General features: G+C 44.6%; 1 protein-coding gene across 3 annotated transcripts in view; it reads right to left on the bottom strand.

The window, feature by feature from the left end:
- LOC140410602 (protein LYRIC-like) overlaps window positions 1-19,573 on the bottom strand; it is a 154,448-nt gene extending 134,875 nt beyond the window's left edge. Inside the window, exon 1 of one of the 3 annotated variants that reach the window (XM_072498890.1) lies at window positions 18,841-19,573. In XM_072498890.1, the coding sequence (XP_072354991.1) occupies window positions 18,841-19,152 (312 nt within the window). In that variant the 5' untranslated portion in view covers window positions 19,153-19,573. The remainder of the gene's footprint in view (window positions 1-18,840) is intronic. The other 2 variants (XM_072498889.1, XM_072498891.1) reach the window with 2 other exon arrangements.
- Between the last annotated feature and the right edge of the window lie 3,810 nt (window positions 19,574-23,383).

The following is a 23,383-nucleotide window of genomic DNA, read 5'->3' as shown; positions in this document are numbered from 1 at the left end:
TATCCTTCTATCTGCGTTGGCTCACTGATCAGGAGGGAGCTGCCCCAGAACCTTGTAGACAACCTGCAGTGCATCAATCATAAGGCACACAATCCAGTGGGCTATTTGGAAGACTGGAAGCATCAGAAAGATAGCTGAAAACCAATTTGCTCAACCCCATTTTTTCCTCATTGTGTAGGAGACATTCCGGCACAATAAGAGAGGGCGAGGGAGTAGGTTGGACAGGGGCCGGCCTGAACTGAGGAACCTCACAGAGTTCGAGGGTAACCGAGCTGACAGGGGAGGAACTGGACAAAGCCTGTGTAAATAGAAAGCACAGTGGGCGGCCACCATCCAGTAAAGATCCATGCATAATATAGTCACATAGAAACCCAAGGTTCATGCGTTTCTCCATGTTGGAGACAGTTCATGCAGTCACTCGCTCTCTCCTCTCTCACTCACAGGTGCCAGCAGAGGGAAGGTCCAGAAGGAGAGGCCCTGTCCAGAAGATCCTGCACCCCACAGAGGACCGAGGAGATTGGGAAGAAGAAAGCACACCCGTAGAGCTGGACAGCAATCGCCTGAACCTTCCAGTCCTTGACTGCATCTGCAGTTGATGGTGAGGAAGCCAAAAGGAAAAAAACTACTCCTCACCAATCTACCTGTCGCAGATGCATCTGTTCATGATAGTCCATTGGTAAGAGCTTCTACCGCACTGCCTTGTGGAGACAAAATGCCATCATATCATAGAATTTACAATCCAGAAGGAAGTCATTCGGCCCATCGAGTCTGCACCGGCTCTTGGAAAGAGCACCCTACCCAAGGTCAACACCTCCACCCTATCCCCATAACCCAGCAATCCCACCCAACACTAAGGGCAATTTTGGACACTAAGGGCAATTTATCATGGCCAATCCACCTAACCTGCACATCTTTGGACTGTGGGAGGAAACCGGAGCACCCGGAGGAAACCCACGCACACACGGGATGTGCACACTCCACACAGACAGTGACCCAAGCCGGAATCGAAGCTGGGACCCTGGAGCTGTGAAGCAATTGTGCTATCCACAATGCTACCGTGCTGCCATCTTCACATTGAGGCTATCCTCTACTGTGTGGGTGTGTGTGTGTGGCACTACCGACATGCTAAATGTCACCACACCCTGGACTAGGGCGCGGTCAATTCCAGACCCCCTTGACTCGGAGTTGCAACACAATTGAGTCAACAAATTGTTCTTAGAAAAGTACCCAAGTCTTTGGCCCTTGGCTGCGCAATAATTACAGTTACCAGATTTGTAAATTTAAACACAATTGCCTTTTGTTAATAACAAGAACTATAATGAAATATGCAGCAAATGCAACTGATTAACTATCATCTAATTCCTCACCCCCACTTTAACTTGCTCCCACCCACTACACACACACGATAAACAAACATTGAGGAGAAGAAGCTTTCCTATCTAGATCTCTATTTTTAGCCTGTAATGGTTTTACAGTAGATTCATTCATGCAGGTCATAGGTAGGTTCAGGACTCCATCAATGCACAGCCTTTCTGGAGGGGGGGGGGGGGGAGAGAAGGGAAGGGAAGAAAAGAGAGGGGAAGGGAAGGGTCTGGAAGGAAAGAGGGGGAGCAGGTCCTAGTCCCTCTGTGTCCAGATCTCTAACTCTACTTTCCTTAGGTCTCTGGAAATCATTCCACTCAGGCAGGATCCAATCACCACCTGTTACTGGGCAGAACACCGCCTTTTGGCCAATTCATTGGTCAACATCAAACCAATCAAAATGAGTCCCACCCCATCTCTTGGGTGCCACAAAGTTTGCTGTCCAAATCTATTAGCACCACATACCACGTTGCAACTACCTGAATCCCTCATTCTCTCTGCTGCTTGACTTAAAGATATATGTTCATTAAGCAGGATCTTCTTCAGCCAAATTATAAACAGTATTGTCAATGCCGAGCGAAATATTTGGTTCATTTTTATTCAATGAATACTCTTCAACCCCTCCAGCTTTCCCATGGTTACTTTCAGTGAGATGTAAAGTTGAGTGGAAATCATTCCAATCTCCACAGAGTTGGTTGGCTTTATGCGCATCATTCTTTGTTTTACAGCTTTGACCTCTTCCTCCAAGTCTTCGTAATCACAGCTCTTATCTCCTTTTAGTAATATGGACTGAGACAATTTGTGCTTTCCAGATTTCAACTTTTCTTCTTTACTTTCAGATAGACCAAGGTAAAGCCTGTGCCTAGTTGTGTCCATGGTGGATGTGTTAAATTGAAGACATTGTTCCTTTAAATGGCGGTGGCCTACAACTACGTTTCACATCATTATCAGGAACTTTTGTTTCCTGACAGATGTGGTTACAGAATCACTGCATGGTTCTTTACCCACCTTCCCCCTCATTTTCAAAATAAATTGATCGCTGATTATTTCATCTCCTTTGTCATTTGCTTCTTTAACCTTGAAAAGGCACTGTGGGCCTTTAAAATGATGTTGGCTAATCACCGATTTGCTCGGTGTCACTTTACAGTCATTGCTGTCCTCGTCTGAATAGCTGATGCCATGCTATTATGTATATGTTCCTTCAAAACAGGCATGCTCTGGCAAATATTTGCACCAGAAGTGAATGGCAACGGGTTTACTGCAAGAGGCGGTAAGTAACGAGTTATTTTAGAAAAGTCAAATTCATTCTCTTCTTCCGATTTGCTGTCTTCTTGTCTAGCTTTGGAAGAATTACTTACCAGCTGTTCACAATGAGTTAGTGGCAGGTCTATTCGGTGGCAGTTGTTTCACATTTCTTCATAGTTAGAACCCAAATCAAGTTTAGAACTCTCGTCTGAATCTCCACCACTGTTATTACTATTACATTTGGAATCCTCTTTCTTAGGATCACCCTCAGTCTTGGAGTTCTCAGAATTTGGTTCTCTACTAGATTTTGTATTTGACAAACATCTGTGAGGAATCATTCTCGTAAAGATAATTTCATCAGTATCAGCTGAATCAGATTCACTACCATTGTCATTTAATATGTGGTTAATGTCTTTCAACATTTCTTTCTTTGAATCATTTAATTCCCAGCGAGCTTTTCTAATTCCCACATACCCCACCATTGGCATCCCATGAGCTATCTGCAGTACTTCCCTCGGACGATCTGTAATGATGGGTGCAGCCCCCACCTTCACTCCCTCCAAACGTAAGTCTATTCTATCCACTGGGAATTTCTTAACCAGTCTGACAATTACTAGACCTGACACTAAATGACACTTCACTTGCACTTTGTACCATGGAACTGGAATATAATTCCACCTATCCAATTTATTAATACCTTGCGCTGGATTCTCCGTTATTGGGACTATGTCCCCACGCCGGCGTCAGAACTGTGGAGTTTCACACCAGAAAAACTGCCATGAAAGGGCCACAAATTCCTAGCCCTCGGGGGGCTAGCAGGGACCCGGCGTAGATCTAGCAGCTTTTGCTGCAGATACGGGCCCCCGCACTTCCGGGTCGGAGACCGCGCATGCACACGATGGTTCCATGGCAGACTCGGAACGCGGAGCTGGACCCTGAAAATAAACCCCCCGATCGGCCGCATGACCGACCCTCAACACCCGCACAAACATCTCCCGGCCGCGTATAAGGCCCACCCCCCCCACCCCGCCCTCCGATCGACCCGTCCCCAACCAGGGCAGCCACGGACTGAGTCCGCAGCCACCATGTGAGTATGCCGACCGGCTGGACCATATTAGATCGGGAATTCGGCCAGTCGGGGGCGGAGCGAGCCTCCATCAATGACCCCAGGTAGGTGCTGGGCGGCGCAGCGTACCCTCCGAGTACGCCGCTTCTCGGGCCCCGCAGAATCGGGGAACTGGCGCCGGTCCCGATTCTGTGCGGGGAAATGGATTCTTGATCACAAAGGAATTCATGGTGCTCAAGGTCTTGGATGAGAACCAGGTGGTAGGGTGAATCTGGGTCAGCACCTGATACACGCAGGTGGAGTAGCTCTGCTTGCGGGGTTTCCTCTGCTTCTTGGGCAGCTTCTTGGTGATTTTAGTCAGCGACTGCTTGGATGCCTTGCAGTGCACAAGCCCTCAGCCAGCTCAGGCAGTCCAATCCACTTTGACCAGCCTTGGGGACCGTAAGAGTTCATGGGGTTTAGCGAAATTTGGCAAATTGGATCCAAAATTGGCTTAGTGGCAGGAGGCAGAAGATAATGGTCGAAGGGTGTTTTTGTGACTGGAATGCTGTGTCCAGTGGTGTATCGCAGAGATGGTGCTAGGTCTCTTGCTGTTTGTAGTGTACATCAATGGTCTGGATGGGAACGTGGAGGATATAATCAGTAAGTTTGCAGACAACACGAAAATTGCTGATGTGGTAAATAGCAAGGGCACATGCCTGAGGTTAAAGGATGATATAGACGGGAAATGGGAGTAACAGTGACAAATTAAATTCAACCTTAAAAATGTAGGGTGATGCAATTTGGGAGGACGAACAAGCTAAGGGAATACACAATGAACAGTAGGACACTAGTGTCATGAGAATGTCGCTTTAAGAAATGTCTGTCTGCTCATGTTACTGCAGTGTGGGTGGAGCTGAGCTCTGGCTCTGCTTTTTAGTTTCACTTTGAGAAAAACTTGGGTGTGTCTGTGTCTTTTCGTTTTCAGTGTTGGAGCTGAAGCCAGGCAAAGCAGGTGTACTGTTGATCTCTCTGCCATGAAAAGACTGTCTCTTGATCATTTGGTGAATTCAGAATTATAAATGTTCTGAGTAGTGACTTTAACCTGATGTGCTTCTGTTAAAGGTTATGTTTTTTATAAGTCTTCTGGATGTTAAAAGGACAGCATACGCATTACTTAGTGTTGTATTCTTTGGGGGTTGTATTTGAATTAATGGTTGCTAAAATGTTCACTGTTTGTTTTAAAAAGGTTAACTTGAGTTAATAGAATAAACATTGTTTTGCTTTAAAAATTACTTTTCCATTTCTGCTGTACCATACCTGTAGAGTGGGCCATGTGCTCCCCATACCACAATCTATTAAAAGTTGTGGGTCAGGTGAACTCCATGATACACTTTGGGGTTCTCTAAACCCTGGCCCATAACACTAGGATGTACAGAGGACCAGAGGGACCTTGGGCTGCATGTCCAAAGATCCCTGAATGCAGCAAGACAGGTAGATATGGTGATTAGGAAGGCATATGGGATTCTTGCCTTCATTAGCCAAGGCATAAAATATAAAGCAGGGAGATTATGATGGAGTTGTATAAAATGCTCGTTAGGCCACAGCTAGAATACTGTGTGCAATTCTGATCACACTATAGGAAGGGCCTGATTGCACCAGAAAGGGTGCAGAGAAGGGCAGCACAGCGCTGCAGTGGTTTGCACTGCTGCCTCACGGCACCGAGGACCTGGGTTCGATCCCGGCCCCTGGTCACTGTCTGTGTGGAGTTTGCACATTGTCCCCATGTCCGCGTGGGTCTCACCCCCACAACCCAAAAGATGTGCAGAGTAGGTGGATTGGCCATGCTAAATTGCCCTTCATTGGAAAAAAAGAATTGGGTACTCTGAATTTTTTTTTTTTAAAAGGGTGCAGAGGAGATTCACCAGGATGGAGCATTTCAGCTATGACAAGAGGCTGGATAGGCTGGGATTGTTTTCCTTAGAGCAGAGAAGGCTTGGGGGGGGGGGGGGACTTCATTGAAGTGTACAAAATTCTGAGGGCTATTGATGGGATGGATAGGAAGACACTTTTCCCCTTAGGAGAGGGATCAATACCCAGGAGGCATAGATTTAAGGTCAGGAGCAGGAAATTAAGAGGGGATTTGTGAAAAATGTTTTTCACCCAGAGGGTGGTGAGAATATGGAACTCGCCAGAGGGTGGTGGAGGTGGAAACCCGCACAAGATTTAAGTTGCATTTAGATGAGCACTTGAAACACCATAATATGCAAGGCTACAGAGCAAATGCTGGAAAAAGAGATTTGAATAGATAGGCGTTTGATGGCCAGCACAGACCAATGGGCCGAAGGGCCTCTTTCTGTGCTGCAAAACTCTGACTCAAAGTGGCACTTACTAAACAATAACCAGCTCACTGACGCAGAGTTTGGGTTCCGCTAGGGCTACTCCGCTCCTCATCATATGACAGCCTTAGCCCAAACATGGACAAAAGAGCTAACCAAAGAAGTGAGCTGAGAGTGACTGCCCTTGGCATCAAGGCAGCATTTCAACAAGTATGGAATCAAGGAGCTCCAGCAAAACTGGAGTCAATGGGATTGGGCTAAACTCTGCACTGGTTGGAGTCATACCCAGCACAAAGGAAGACGGTTATGGCTGTTGGAGGTCAGTCATCTCAGTCCAAGGACATCACTGCAGGAGTTCCTCAGGCTAGTGTCAGAGGTCCAACCATCTTTAGTTACTTCATTAATGATGTTCCCACCATCATAAGGTCAGAAGTGGAGATGTTCGCTGATGATTGCTCAATGTTCAGCACCATTTGTGACTCCTCAGATTCTTAAACAGTCTGTGTCCATATGTAGCAAGGCCCGGGCAACATTTAGGCTTGGGAAGATAAATAACATGTAACATTCGCGCCACAAAAGTGGCAGGCAATGACCATATCCAACAAGAGAGAATCTAACCATCTTCCCTTGACATTCAATGACATTACTGTCACTGAATCTCCCACAGTCAACATCCTGGGGGGTTACCATTGACCAGATATTGACTTAAATCCACTCACATAAATACTGTAAGACAAGAGCAGGTCAGAGGCTGGGAATTATGTGGCAAGTAACTCACTTCCTGACTCCCAAACGCCTGTCCACCATGTACAAGGCACAAGTTAGGGGTCGGATGGAATATTCTCCACTTACACTGGATAAGTGCGGCTCCAACAACACTCAAGAAGCTTGGCACCATCCAGCACCCCTTCCACAAACATTCGTCCCTCCAATGCCAACACAAACGCCAGCACCTCTACCACCTAGAAGGACAAGGACAGATGTATGGGAACACCACAACCTGCAACTTCTGCTCCAAATCATAAATCATTCTGACTTGTAAATATACCACCATTCCTTTGTTGTCACTGGGTCAAAATCCTGGAATTCCCTTCTTAACAGCACTGGGAGTGCCCCTATAAGACATGGGCTGCAGCGGTTCAAGAAGGCAGCTCACCACCAGCTTCTCAAGGTCAATTAAGGATGGGCAATAAATGCTGGCCTAGGCAGTGATATCCTCAGCAATGCTTCCAATCCGTTACACCACAGCTTCATCAGAAGAGAAGCAGATCCCCTATTTAAGTGGCTAATGGGGGGCTGCAGTATGCTCACAACAAAGTTACAGCAGGGCAGCAGGAGCAGCTCCAATTAAATTCCCAGCCATGGTCTGTGGTCTTAGTTTGCTTCAGCAAATGGATTTTTTCACATGTTTTTTGATTTCTACTTCGCTACCATATTGCACCTCCTCTTCCAGTGCTATTGTTACTTTCGGCTTCACAAGAATTTGTATTGTACTATTTTCATTGTATTCATTTTTTTGCTCTGCCAAACAGAACATTAATCAACAAAAATCCAAATATAACTTTTACTTTTTAAAAATACTTCAATGTAAATTTGAAAGATAACATTGCAATGATTTCCTATAGTTCTAAACAGCAGCCTAAACAAAATTGTGGAACTACAAATATGTTTTTATAACGTCAACCTTAAAACGTACAGCGTACAAAGTTATGAAATTAAGTCAGATGACCTTTATGGGAAGACATCTTTAAAGTGTCATTTTCTTCAGCATTTTGAAGATATGATACACTTACAAACAAATATTTTATGCAACGTGTAACAAAAAAGAATTGTGGCAAAACAAACATTTAAAATTAGGAAGCATTCAATAGCTCTAAAATACTCTGCACTGGAAATTGTCGAAAGTCCTTTTGCTAATCTTATGTGAAAGATGATATCTGCAAATCCTGAAAGCTCAAGAGAGTTCATATGACATGTGAAGAAAAAAAGGATTGTTCAAAGAAAGGAGATACCATTGTTAGCCATTTTCCTACTTATTTGTATAATCCGCATGATCATTCGGCATTCACACATTCAAACTATGGTGAGAAACAAGAGCAGTGGTGTTAATACAAGACCTGTCATATCAGGACAAAAGTCACTTGAATGAAACAATGCCAAGAGCAGTAAACTGAGAAACCACCAAGATTATAAGAGTCAAATGCAGCATTTGTTCTTTTCATTCCTACAGTACACCTACTTGAAATGAAATGAAAATCACTTATTGTCACAAGTAGGCTTCAAATGAAGTTACTGTGAAAAGCCCCTAGTCACCACATTCCAGCTCCTGTTCAGGGAGGCTGTTGCAGGAATCGAACCGTGCTGCTGGCCTGCCTTAGTCTGCTTTCAAAGCCAGCGATTTAGCACTGTGCTAAATAGCCCCTTCCAGAGTAAATATCTCTACGTGAATGCTAGCTTTCTTACATAAAATGCCATTTGGGTGGTTCCTCGTGGGAGTTACAGGTAGAACTTAATTATGAGTCGCTGGTGGACTTTTTGTCCCCCAATTCAGTAGTAACCAGTCATAAATCATAGATGGTTTTAAATTAAGTTGGATCTTAAGTTTAATTTGAAAATATGTTGAACTTGATCTTGTTGGAAAAATGATGGTGCGTTACAGAAATACATTGTTAATGATAAGCAAATTGGCCAGCAAACTCAAGGAATTGAGAGCTTTGCCGCATACTGTGAACCTACAGAATTTGTTGGTCAAGTTTAAAAAGAATTATCAGAGGAAACAAAAGAGCCAATCAGAGCAAGGCCTCTTGGAGCACAGGCTGCTTCAAGAGGCATTGCTCTGATTGGCTCATTTGATTTATTTGATCTCGCTGTTGCTGGGTCAACAGCGGGCAGGTGGAAAAGAGGCGGCATGATGGGGCTCAGAGTGAGTGAGCAGTCCTCGGAGTGGGCCAGCGGTGCTCGGAGCAAGTGTTTGAGAGGGGTGAGTGTGTGTGTGTGAGAGAGGGCCAAGTATGTGTGTGTGAGAGAGAGGAAGTGGTGAACGTGTGTGTGTGTGTGGGGGGGACGGGTGAGTATGTGTGTATGAAAGAGGGATGAGTGTGTGTGTGTTTGTGTGAGGGGGGGGGGGGGGGGGAGAGGATTTTGTGTGAGGGGGTGAGAGGTGTGTGTGTTTGTGAGAGGGAGAGGTGTGTGTGTGGGTGTGAGAGGGAGAGGTGTGTGTGTGGGTGTATGAGAGAGAGGGGTTAGTTAGTGAGCAGTGAGTATTTAGACTATAAGACCATTAGACATAGGAGCAGAAAGAGGCAACTCAGCCCATTGAGTCTGCTCCGCCATTCAATCATGGCTGATATTTTTCTCATCCCCATTCTCCTGCCTTCTCCCCATAACCCCTGATCCCCTTATTAATCAAGAACCTATCTATCTCTGTCTTAAAGACACTCAATAATTTGGCCTCCACAGTCTTCTGCGGATTCGCCACCCTCTGGCTGAAGAAATTCCTCCTCACCTCTGTTTTAAAGGATCGTCCCTTTAGTCTGAGATTGTGTCCTCTGCTTCTAGTTTTTCCTACAAGTGATAACATCCTCTCCACGTCCACTCTATCCAGGCCTCGCAGTATCCTGTATGTTTCAATAAGATCCCCCTCATCCTTCTAAACTCCAACGAATACAGACCCAGAGTCCTCAACCGTTCCTCAGACGACAAGCTCTTTATTCCAGGGATAATTTTTGTGAACCTCCTCTGGACCCTTTCCAAGGCCAGCACATCCTTCCTTAGATATGGGGCCCAAAATTGCTCACAATACTCCAAATAGGGTCTGACCAGAGCCTTATACAACCTCTGAGCCTTTGAGAGCAGCACGGTAACACAGTGGCTAGCACTGTGGCTTCACAGCGCCAGGGTCCCAGATTCGATTCCCCGCTGGGTCACTGTCTGTGCGGAGTTCTCCCCGTAATTTCCCCATTCTCTGCGTGGATTTCCTCCGGGTGCTCCGGTTTCCTCCCACAATCCAGAAATGTGCAGGTTAGGTTGATTGGCCATGATAAACTGCCCTTAGTGTCCAAAAAGGTAAGGAGGGATTATTGGGTTACGGGAATAGGGTGGAAGTGAGGGCTTAAGTGGGTCGGTGCAGACTCGATGGGCTGAATAGCCTCCTTCTGCACTGCATGTTCCATGAGAGGCTATTGTGTCCAATATGAGAATCAACTTTCCAGCATCACTCCTCCATTTAAAATTAACAAAAGGGAAGCATTAAGTGCTTTTTAACAAGATAACTTTTTAATTATTACCAGATTACCCACTCCTAAAGTGAGTACTACTTCCAGGTGTTAAGGGGCCATGAGAGGGTGGCTTGGCCAGGGGTTAATGTGGAGAAGGCCATGTAGCTAGCAAATATATTGGTGACTGTGTGCCTCTTCCTAATAGATGCACAGATACAGCTAGAAAAGCCTTTTGTTTGCACCTATTTCTTGGCAAAAAAAGGGGGCTTTGAAATTATGAGAATGTTTGGGGTTTCCCAAAGTCACTGGGCATTCTGCAGTTCAAAACGTTTGGGAAATCCTATTCTAAATGTTTAGAACCTTTCAATTCTTTTTTTAAAACTGCCATTTATAAGACACTGGGACGAATTATTTGAAAAAAATGGCAAAATGTCAGGTTCTGACTGCAAACCGGCGTGTTTCTCCCAAGAAACACAGCCAGGTTTTCAGTCCAAATCTCTGACACTTGGTCAGGAAAAAACTTGGTGGGCATGTTTGAGCGCCATCATTCAGGCAGGGCAGGGCAGGGCTCAGCGCCTGCAAGCCCTACTGCACTGAAATCGAGCACCACCTCTAAAGGATCTGCGCAAAAAATATACTTTCCCCAGGGCCGTGGACGACCCTTCCCCCACAAGCTTAGGGTTGACACCCCCCCCCCAAGGCAAAATCGGGGGCATTCTCTCCCCCCCCCTTTCCCCACTCATTCTCCAACGCACACCCCTCTCCCCATCCCCCCCCAACCACCATACAGAAGGGGAAGCCCCTCTCCACCGGCACTGCCCCTGGAGGTGGGTACTGCCCAGTCTCGGTCTTCAACTCCGGGGTCTCCAAGGCACCTCCGGTACCCCCAGTCTGCTCATCACGACTGGTTCCCATCTTCGAGAACCAATAGTGGATCCACCCGTGTGGCATCGCGCTGGTGGGGGTGGGGGAATCGATGAGGTCAAAAGAATCGGTGATAACCTTGTTAATGATATTGAAATCGATTCAATTTGATATAAATCAGATTTGCTCCCTTTCTGGGCATGAACCTGGTCAGGTCCTCAGGGAGGGCCTGGGAACACCGCAATGGGAAATCTCGCCAGCACAAATCCCATTTTGGCCTCTCCCGAAAGTTTGCAACCATTATGAGTTTTGTGCCTGCGCAAACGGCACCGTAGAAACGAGCCCATTTTTGCCTTTATCAAACTGGATAGAATGTATTGGAGATTGGACAAGTGATGTGATTGTGCCACTAACTCTGGTTGCAAAACAAATCATAAATGTTTCATCTTGTAATGGATAAAAGTGGCTGGAGGCGAAGGGAGTATAACATAAGACCTGCGCGAGTGAGAAAACAATTGCTTACACTGTCAACTGATGACTTTGGAATCACTGCATGGAACCTTTTCTGTTGATACACACGCAGTAGTTTCATAAACATATGCTTGGGCCCATGGCTTTACAAAAAAGTCACTGTTGGAGTTAACAATAGCTCCATAATATAAATGAACGCAGAGCTAGTGCAGGACGTTCATGGATGAGGCTTTCAAGATCAAAAAAACTGAAACAGGAACAGAGTCAAGCCAAGGGGCAGCATGGTAGCACAGTGGTTAGCACAGTTGCCTCACAACTCCAGGGTCCAAGGTCCGATTCCTGGCTTGGGTCACTCTCTGCACATCCTCCCCTTGTCTGCGTGGGTTTCCTCCGGGTATTCCTGTTTCCTCCCACAGTCCAAAGATGTGCAGGTTAGGTGGATTGGCCATGCTAATTTGCCCTTAGTGTCTAAAAAAGATTACTGGGTTACGGGGATAGGGTGGAGGCATGGGCTTCGGTGGTGTGCTCTTTCCAAGGGCCGGTCCAGATTCGATGGGCCAAATGGCCTCCTTTTGCACTATAAATTCTATGAATTCTATGGAAAATTACAGAGATGGAAATAGGCAGTCTTAGTGATGGTGGGGATATGTAGTCAGAAGCTCATCTCAGGGTCCAATGTGATACCATGACTGAGAATCTTTTGGTTCAGCCTGTTGCCAGGGTGAGGGGAAGAGTCAGGGCCCAGGTGGCCGGGTTGTGATGACCAAAGATAATGGCTTCAATTTTCCTAATATTTAATGGGAACAACAGGATAGAAAAAACACACTTGACCTGATCCTCATCAACCTGCCTGCTGCAAATGCATCTGTCTATGATAGTATTGATAGGCTTGACCACTGCACAGTCCCAACTCCATATGGAAAATGCCATCCATCATGTTGTGTGGCCCTACCATCGTGTTAAATGGGATAGTCCTCAAACACATCTAGCAACTCAAGACTGGACATCCATGAGGTGCTGTGAGCCATCAGCAACAACAGAATTTTACTCAACCACAATCTGTAACCTCATTGCTCAACATATCCCCCACTCTACCATTACCACTAGGCCAGGGGATTAACCATGGTACAATAACGAATGCAGGACAGCATGCCAGGAGCAACATCAGGCATACTTAAAAATGTGGTGCCAACCTGCTGAAGCTACAACCCAGTGCTACTTGCCTGCCAAACAACAAGTGATAGACAGAACTAAGCAATCCCACTACCTAAGCTCTGCAGTCCTGCCATATCTAGTTGTGAATGGTGGTGGACAATTGAATAACTCATTGGAGAAGAAGGATCCACAATGGATGTTCGTCAATGATTGCACAATATTCAGCACCATTCGCAACTCCTCAGATACTGAAGTAGTCCATGTCCAAATGCAACAAGATCTGGACAATATCCAGACTTAAGCTGACAAGTGGCAAGTAACATTCACGCCACCCAAGCATTGACCATCTCCAACAGGAGACAATCTAACCATTGTCCCATGACAATCAATGGCATTACCATCACTGAGTCCCCCACTATCAACATCCTGGAGGTTAAAATTGACCAGAAACTGAACTGGACTAGCCATATTAATACTGCGGCTACCAGAGCAGGTCAGAGGCTTAGAATCCTGCAACGAGTAACTCACCTCCTGATTCCCCAAAGCCTGTCCATTAACTACAATGCACAAGATAGGGGTGTGATGGGATACTCTCAATTTGCCTGGATTAGTGCAGCTCCAACAACACTGGAGAAGCTCGACACCATCCAGGACAAAGCAGCCCACTTGATTCGTACCGCTTCCACAAACATTAATTTCCTCCACCACTGACGCAATGTCGCAGCAGTGTGTACCATGTGTAAATTGCACAGCAGGAACTCACCAAGGCTCCTAAGACAGCACTTTCCAAACCTATAACCCCTCCAAGCCAATCACCATGCTGACTTGGAAATGCCTTCACTGTTGCTGAGTCAAAATCCTGGGACTCCCTCCCCAACAGCACAGTGGGTGGACCTACACCACGGGGACTGCAGCAGTTCAAGAAGGCAGCTCATCACCACCTTCTCAAGAACAGTTAAGGATGGGCACTGAATGTTGGCTAAGCCAGCAAAGCTCATATCCCTTGAACAAATAAAACAAAGTGCAGTACCAGCTGGAAGACACAGAGAGGAAGATGGCAGTGTGATCAACCATGTCAAAACTAACAAGTCTGCTCTAATCCATGCGGTGGGTGTGATGCTTCCGATCTGCCCCGTCGTTCTCTCTAAGTGTCGCCTGTGGAAAGAGAAAGAGCATGTGTGCCCTGTCCTTTTATATGGGTTCCCCCCTTGTGGTAGTGTCACCTCTTTGTGTCTTGACTGCCCATTGGTCGTGTCCTATTTTATGTGTTCATTAGCTGTATGTCTGCATGTTATGATGTCTCAGGTGCTCCCTCTAGTGTTTATTTAGTCCTAGTGTATCTACATTAACCCCTTGTGTATTTACAGTGATGCATATCACCACAGCTATGATAAAGGTAAACGTAACAATATCTTTTCACGTGTTGAATCAACCTGACTGCAGTTTTGACATGGTTGATCACACTGCCATCTTCCTCTCTGTGTCTTCCAGCTGGTACTGCACTTTGTTTTATTTGTTTAAGGGATATGAGCTTTGCTGGCTTAGCCAACATTCAGTGCCCATCCTTAACTGTTCTTGAGAAGGTGGTGATGAGCTGCCTTCTTGAACTGCTGCAGTCCCCGTGGTGTAGGTCCACCCACTGTAGTTACTACAGCAAGATTAGCAGGAGAGTCAAACTCAAGTAGGAGAATTGTTAACTGTTCAATAAATGTGTTAAACCTATCTCCAAGTCTGAACCTTCCTTTGTCAGAGCATACATCAAGAAAGCAGCTTATGCTACATGAAGAAGCATAACACAACAATAGCAACATAAGGTGTCACTGTGACTTTGATAAGAGTATTGTGGTCGGGATGGAACCCTGATTAGAGAGATTCAATTATGGTGTTCCATGAACATTAGGAACTGATTTTGGAGGTGACAACAAATTCAATGACTTTGGAGAGGAGACAGGTTGAAGTTGGCATGGTAGCTTACAAGAATGGAGGGGTCAAAATTGTTTTTTTTGAGAAAGGCAGATTTGAAGGAGATGAGGACAGTACCTCAAAAGATAAAAACATAGAAACTAGAAGGAGTAGACTATTTGGCCTTCCGAGCCTGCTTAGCCAGTCATTATGATGATGGCCGATCCTCTAGTACACCATATCCTGCTCTTTCCCCAAACATCTAGATGCCTTTAATATCTAAAAATCCAATTTCTTCTTAAATATATTCCGGATCATGGCCTCCACAGCCATCTGTGGTAGAGAATTCCACAGGTTCATCACCCTCTGAGTACCTGCATTAGCCCTTCCAAAACGCACCTCACATTTGTCCGGATTAAACTCCATCTGCCATCTCTCCGCCCAAGTCTCCAGACAATCTAAATCCTGCTGTATCCTCAGACAGTCCTCATCGCTATCCGCAATTCCACCAACCTTTGTGTCGTCTGCAAACTTACTAATCAGACCAGTTACATTTTCCTCCAAATCATTTATATATACTACAAAGAGTAAAGGTCCCAGCACTGATCCCTGTGGAACACCACTGGTCACAGCCCTCCAATTAGAAAAGCATCCCTCCATTGCTACCCTCTGCCTTCTATGGCCTAGCCAGTTCTGTATCCACCTTGCCAGTTCACCCCTGATCCCGTGTGACTTCACCTTTTGTACTAGTCTACCATGAGGGACCTTGTCAAAGGCCTTACTGAAGTCCATATAGACAACATCTACTGCCCTACCTGCATCAATCATCTTAGTGACCTCCTCGAAAAACTCTATCAAGTTAGTGAGACACGACCTCCCCTTCACAAAACCGTGCTGCCTCTCACTAATACGTCCATTTGCTTCCAAATGGGAGTAGATCCTGTCTCGAAGAATTCTCTCCAGTAATTTCCCTACCACTGAAGTAAGGCTCACCGGCCTGTAGTTCCCGGGATTATCCTTGCTACCCTTCTTAAACAGAGGAACAACATTGGCTATTCTCCAGTCCTCCGGGACATCCCCTGAAGACAGCGAGGATCCAAAGATTTCTGTCAAGGCCTCAGCAATTTCCTCTCCAGCCTCCTTCAGTATTCTGGGGTAGATCCCATCAGGCCCTGGGGACTTATCTACCTTAATATTTTTTAAGACACCCAACACCTCGTCTTTTTGGATCACAATGTGACCCAGGCTATCTACACCCCCTTCTCCAGACTCAACATCTACCAATTCCTTCTCTTTGGTGAATACTGATGCAAAGTATTCATTTAGTACCTCGCCCATTTCCTCTGGCTCCACACATAGATTCCCTTGCCTATCCTTCAGTGGGCCAACCCTTTCCCTGGCTACCCTCTTGCTTTTTATGTACGTGTAAAAAGCCTTGGGATTTTCCTTAACCCTATTTGCCAATGACTTTTCATGACCCCTTCTAGCCCTCCTGACTCCTTGCTTAAGTTCCTTCCTACTTTCCTTATATGCCACACAGGCAAGAAGTCCATGAGTTCCCACATGTTGTTGGAGGCAAGGGTGGAAGAGAGAGATGGAGGGGATTTGACAAAACAAATGCAAGAAAATGTTTGAGAACCAGAAGATCACACAGCAGTGGACATGGTTTGTCCATCAAATGCAATGAAGAAAATGTCTAATTTCATTCTTGCCATATGTTGCACATATTGATGGGAGAAGGGCAGTTTTCAAAAGATAACCAAGCCTTTCCAAGGTGCATGTATTAATTCTAATGATTTCAAAGAATATTGTTCAAAATATGCTAATTGCTGGCCATAAAATAAGTCACCATTTTTAAAAAACTTATTTAGTAACCAGTCACCATTTATATATATTGATGAAAGACTCTAAGAATGTCCGAACTGCCATTTCCAAATTGGATCTCTTAAATGTTCAGCCATCTCATTGTACATTTAATGTCTTATTTAAAATATAATTATTAATAAACAAGAGACAACTAGACTACACAATTTGTATCTCTGCAGTCAGGTTTAAACTCAATCCATTTTAAAAGGATGAGTCCTTTCTATCAGTTGTGAGAGTCCTGTGTTTGCTACTTTTGAAACAATTGTAGCCCAGTTCCTACTGTAAAAGTTCAGAAAATTACCATAGAATTCACAGCCCAGAAACAGGCCAATGTGGCATCATTCACCCTATAAATATTAAGCTTCTATTCCTTTCTCCCTCACAGTTTCTAATTTCTCCTCAAATGCATTTATGCTATTCACCTCAACTGCCATCCCATGTGGGAGCAAAGGTTCATATTATTACAGTACTGGGGGCTCTCATGAGCTGGAGTTGAGCATTTTTTAAGCAGTGGAGGTGAAACTTTCTGTGCAGCAAGCCATCAATGTGCCTGACATGGGAGTGATTGATAACACATTAAATGCCAAAATAGAAAAACATTTAGCCTGAGGGTTACAAAAGTTTAATATGTGGTTGTTGCCAGCCACCAAAACAGCCATTCAACTGCTCCTTTAATTAAAAACTCCAAGTTAGGTCCATCATACAGCTGTGTTATTGGAATTTAGAAGAATGAGGTAATCTCATAGAAACATATAGGATTCTTAAGGAGCTTCACAAGGTCAGTGCTGAGAGGATGTTTCCCCTCATGGGGGTGTCTAGGACCAGAGGCCACATCTCAGAATAAAGGGATGCCAATTTAAGACTGAGATGAGGAGAAATTTCTTCTCTCAGAGGGTTTGAGTCTTTGGAACATTTTGCCAAAGAGAGATGTGGGGGTTGTGTCCTTGTGTATATTTAAGACTGAGATGGATAGATTCTTAATCAGTAAGGGAATCAAGGGTTATAGGAAAAGGGCAGGGAAGTGCAGGAATGTTAAATCAGCCACAATTCTATTGAATGGCGGAAGACGCTCAGGGGGCTGAATGGCCTACTCCTGTTCCTATTTCTTATGGTCGTATAATACACTTTGGAACAATCAACAAAAATGTTTTGATATCCTAACTAGCCAGCAGTTTTACTCAAGTCAGAATCAATCCCTGAAACTTTGGTGAGCTTGGATTTCAGGTTCAGTTCAATGAACAAGTAGCATGCATAATACAAAGTATGGATTCACCATAGCTTAAACAGTGGCTATTACTGGCTTGCACCTTTGTACTTCTAAAATGGTTTTCTGAAAACTGCCGCTTAGTTCAGTAAGATAAGTGAACACTTGTCTCTCACTTAACCAACCACATGACTTGAGGAAGAGCACAACATCATGAAAAGTGTCATAGCCTGCCTGCCCACCTGACCTCTGGCTGTGTGCAGTGAAATAAATAGTTAGCACAATCTCACTCACCTGGGGCTGCATTATTGTACTTGTGGTAAATAAGAATTTATGATTATTTACTTGGTAGATATATAGCACCTGGTAAAATTAGCATTGACATTTAGCCTCAGCAACAACTTGAGCCAGCCTTCCAGGGCAAACTATTCCTACAGACCTTTTGGCACCTTCCAGAATGAACATGTGGCCTTTTAAAAAGAAGTTTAAGTAAAATTCATGGCAATAAGTGCCAACAGAGAAGCGAAAATAATCACTGACTCCTTGACTGTGATTAATCACTTCTCCCATATGTACAAGTGTATTGTTATATCACATGGCTAGAGGCTGTTGAGGTACAGGAGCATGGTAAATACCAGGAATTGGGAAGGACAGTTCCATAGGTACACCTGTATTAGTAGGTAGAAACTTTTCTTTGTGGAATCAACCCCGTAGTAATAAGGAATAGAAGGTGGACTTAATGTATTATGGCATTAACATCGTTATATGCAAAACGAAGTGCCTAGGCATACTTCAGCCAACGGTATATCCCTGCATATAAATGTATATTAACCCGAGAGGACAGACCACCACGTATATTGTGAGTACACAGGACTCCACAATTACCGGATGCCCTATTGTTAACGGTTGGTTTATATTTATGACTAATGCTCATTCTACCTGCCAAGGGCCCAGACTGTGAAAGTTATACTATCACAGATTCACAATGCTGCATTTGTTTTTGTTATCACCCTGATTTCTGCCCGGTCTGCTGAGAGTAACGGTCCAGTGCAGACGCTGCACTCCACCGGGTATTGTTCAGATGGAAGCTCAACTGCTGCTTTGGAAATAGCCTGCTCCACCCGTTGCACATTGTTCTTTAAGCTCCTTCCCCCTTCTCTTTAGTGTTACCTTCGCTTTTTCTTTCCTCCTTTTCCTCTTCGGCTCTTCGTGCTGTCTCGGTTTCTTCCAAGTAGTTGCGGATTCCTCCAGCAGCAGATGCTCCTCGATCGGCAGGGCCTTGCTCGCGGCGACAGAGGCAGCATGGCCTCGACCCTGCACGAAAACAACAACAACCGCCAGCAGCACCAGCACGCCGAGCAGCAGACTGAGAGCGATCGCGGGCAGAAAGGCGAGAGCGGGATCAGAAAGACCGCCACCGAGCAGCAAGTCGCTGCCTCGCAGCAGCAGCACCTGCAGCCAGCGAGCAAGCGGCTCGAGCATGGCGAGAGACAATGGATCGAATGGAACGGCCCGAGGAGGGGTGGCGGACACCGCGTTCCAAATCCGAATGTGAGCCTAGACGGATGGGCGCGAGGGCCAAGCTCCCCTGGCTGCCCCGCGAGCTCACACACATACACAAAGCTTCACTTTCCACAGGGCTGCCCAAACTTTTCTTCCTGCAATGCTTCAACTTGTGCGCACTACTGTAGATGTGACGGTGGCCATGAAAGACCAAATCGTACTAAAAACACACACTGCAAATTAAAGCTTGATTGTAGGCTCGCCTGGATACTGTGATTAAAGAGGAGGCAGTTTGGTTTTCAATGTTTATCGCTTGTCTAAATGGTGGAAAATGTAATAATTGTTTGAAGAGGAGGGGAAACTGTTTCCATGACCTTACATGTTGGTAAAGTCGATTGGACGATTACAATCGACTGTCTCGAGTTATCCCCCCACCCCCACGATTGATGACAGTTTATAGGATGCAGCTTGATTGTCTCACATACAGGCAGGATGAACATTTGTGCTCTGGGAATTAAACTCAACATCAAGCAAAGCAGATAAATCATGTGCTAATTGCAGTGCCCAAATTACACTCGTCCAAATTTGCAATAACAAAAGAAAATACCAATCATCTGAACACGAGGGTCAAATATGTTTTTTTTACCGCGGGAATGTTTTTGTCTTGTGGACTGCTTTCAAAGTCCTGTTAACATATCCAGGCACACAGACATATTGAAAGATTTTAACTTATTCTCAGCGCGACGTGGGAAGGCTTTGTTTATGCGTACGAAGAACCTATTTTTAATTTGTAAAGTAAAGCATGTCGAAAAATGTATATTGCTTTACGCTTTGACCCTTATATTAACTGGACAGCCAGGTAAAGCAACCGCGGAAAGAAGGTGTGCTGCCAGGAAAGAAAGAACAATTCTACTGCTGAAAGTCCAAAGCGCAGACACCTGGGAACAGCATCACAATGGAGTAAGAATGACACCGTTGCTATGTGCAGCGATGTTCCGGGTATGAAGATTTCATCTAATTGATATTATTAGTGAAATCAAATTCAACATTTGGTGTTTTCATGGCCAGAGGAAATCCTTCTGATGGCACTTTTAATGTCATTGCACATAAGTAATTATTACACCCCCCCCCCCCCCCCGTGTGTGTGTTAATCCTAACCACAGAAGAGCACCGATGCTATTTTTCCATCCCTTAGCTGTGCAATGTAAGAGTACAAATCCCATTTTTGTTATTCGACATCACAGATAAGAGCGTGTGTCGCAAAGCTGTGATGCTCCGGTTATTAATTTTAGTGGAAACCAGGACTGATACTTAACCACTTTGAGATTTTTTAAAAAACCCTTATTGGCACGCTATCCTAAAGCATAGGCAGTTTTGTGCTGTGCACCTTGAAGTTGCGCTGGACCCTTAGGGCCTGACAACTTGTATTTCCATACATATCAATTTAGGCTGGCGCTGAAAACAGTGCCCAGAGTAGCAGAAGAGCTGGTCACCACTGTGCCACATAGTCCCTATTCCCAGATGGTTCAGGGAATTGATCGCCACTTTGAAGCAGGAAGTAACATTTTGATCATTGACGCCCATGCATCAGTTATGTATTGTATTTTATTCCCATCTTTCCCTATCCTGCGCCGGCTGTGCACTAACTGGGGCTAAGAAATCAAACGGGTTTTCGATGCCTGCCCTTCAGCAAAATACAGTGAATCTAGTATTAGAAGGTGTGCAATGATAATGTAGCATGCCTCTGTCAACCCGGGTGAAGTTATTGAATTTGTGTTCAATTTCATGACAATTTATTAATGCTTCAACAGTGGTGCACCGCCATTATTTATGATTGTTTTATTTATAGTTACTTTGAGTCAGTTTCTTGCACTTTGTTGACTTAATATTGTTGACCTGGTTGTAAGAAAGCAATGATTTGCGCAATGTGCTAATAGGTTTCTCACATAAAACGTCAACATAAAACTGTGTACCCGAACAGGCGCCAGAATGTGGCGACTCGGGGCTTTTCACAGTAACTTCATTGCAGTCTTAATGCAAGCCTGCTAGTGACAATAAAGATTACTTTTCTTTACCTTGCTATTGTACCCTGCAAAATCGGCAAAATTCTCGTGCTGAGAGGGAGGACACATGGATCATTAATCATTAATTTAGAATTCCATCTTTATGTTTCTTTACATATAGAAAAGAGATTGCATGGTGTAGGGGGTCTCATTATTCGTTGTAAGAGAAGCAACCGACTATCTCGGCATTTCAGCTTCGTAACCTTTTCAGGATGTCTGGCAGCTCTTTGCGCGTATTTCCAGCCCGGACTTTGGCCATCTGTTACCATTCTTTGCTCTTTCTCTCTCAATATCTTAAGGCTTAAGATGCCCTGCCTGTAATAGTGAACGCATTCCGTCCAAACTGTAAGTTCAGTATTAATGCTACCATTGCATACTCCATTGCCCACTCCCTGATCTTGCTTGTTCATTGTTTTCACTAAGCTCTTCCAATTTCGGAGACACGTGGGTACCTCGGCCATCAGTGTGCTGCCGTTCTACTGGAATATACTATAAATCTTGGTTGCTGTGATTCTACTGCGAGGAACCCGTTTTTGAAAATATTGAAGGACATTGAATTTTGGACATTCTCCCTCCTGAGTTATTTTTTAATAGTCTGTAAGATTAATTACGCCATTCTTCAAGAAACCACAGGTCAACAGACCCATCAACATGGGTCACGCAGGGGACACCTGGTGAGGGAAGAGATACTTTGTATATCTCAATTAACAAAGAACTGCTGTTGCCAGGCTAAAGGCTCTTTGTTAATTGGTTAACAAACACCTGGCCTGAGGGTATTCTCTAAAAAAAAAGAAACCTCTTCATTCACCTGAGGAAGGAGCAGCGCTCCGAAAGCTAGTGACATCGAAACAAACCTGTTGGACTTTAACCTGGTGTTGTAAGACTTCGTACTGTGCTCACCTCAGTCCAACGGCAGCATCTCCACATCATGGCTAAAAAAATTTGATCAGTTTAAAAAACTGCCAGGGAGTGTGTGTGAGTGTGTCTTAGAATTAGCCCGCAAGAAGACGCCCTCTTTCTCCACCCCACACACCTATATGTTACACGGGGTCTAGAGTGAGCTAAACTTTCATCAGAAAAGTCTCATCAGACTAACTTTTTTTAAACTACAAAGTTGCGATAATTAGTAAGTGTTATCACGGGCAGTTTTTACCAAAGAACTTCCAGATCTATTGGGACCTGAATTCTGTCAGATCAACAACGTTGAGGTCCTCTTGAGTTTATCCTTTTCAAATAAACATTCCCATATTCCAGTCTCCGCAGGTGACTGCTTGTTTTGTCCTGTTTTGATTGGAGAGGGTTTCAAAAATCCCTTTTAGAAGAAAGGGCAAATCAATCCACTTCTAAACTACAAACTTGTACGTTACCCAGTTTCATAACTTGTTTTTAAGAAATAAGTTAGTTTTATAATAAATCATTATGCTGTAATCGATTGGTCAGTTTTGTAGGTGAGTTGGACAGTTAACCTTTTATTACGGCCTGTGAAGAGGTGGGGCTAGAATTAATTGCAAACTCTCCCATCACGGCACATAACACTACTCCGCTACTCAGTCTCTTCATATTTTAAGGCAATTTCTTTCTAGTCTACACCCCATTCCCATGTGCTGCAATTGTCTACTGAGCTTTTGAATGTGCTTAAGGGCCACACTGGTTTCTCAGCTTTATTTTACAACAATGTAGGTTCTCGATCAGTAACTACTTTCTCCTGGAGTGGTCCATTTCTCCACTGCTTCTGAACACCATAATGACCTCCAACATCACTGGCTTTTTCTATGCAGAGTGTTTTCACAATACGGTTCTAATATCAGTGTTTTCTGGGAAATTTTCACTCCAGCTTAGTGTAGTGATCTGTTACTGCTGGTTCCCATTCTGTTTTGGATTATGCTCAACTTCTTTCAAGTAAGCTTTGCCCTACATCTTTCTAAACGCTTCCCAATATCACTGACCACCCCCCACTCCACCCCTTTAATGCCATACTGAATTTGCTGGTGGACATTACTAGAACAACAGCAACTTGAATTTAGATAGTGCCTTTAAAGTATTACAACAACCCAATGTGTCCACAGGAGCGTTACAGGGCAAAACTGGGCACCGAGTCAAATAAGATGACATTCAGGCAGATGACCAATAGCTTGATAAAATAATTA

The sequence above is a fragment of the Scyliorhinus torazame genome, chromosome 4, assembly GCF_047496885.1.
Source record: "Scyliorhinus torazame isolate Kashiwa2021f chromosome 4, sScyTor2.1, whole genome shotgun sequence".
In the NCBI taxonomy this organism is placed as follows: Eukaryota; Metazoa; Chordata; class Chondrichthyes; order Carcharhiniformes; family Scyliorhinidae; genus Scyliorhinus; species Scyliorhinus torazame.
This window is presented reverse-complemented; position numbering and strand designations above follow the sequence as displayed.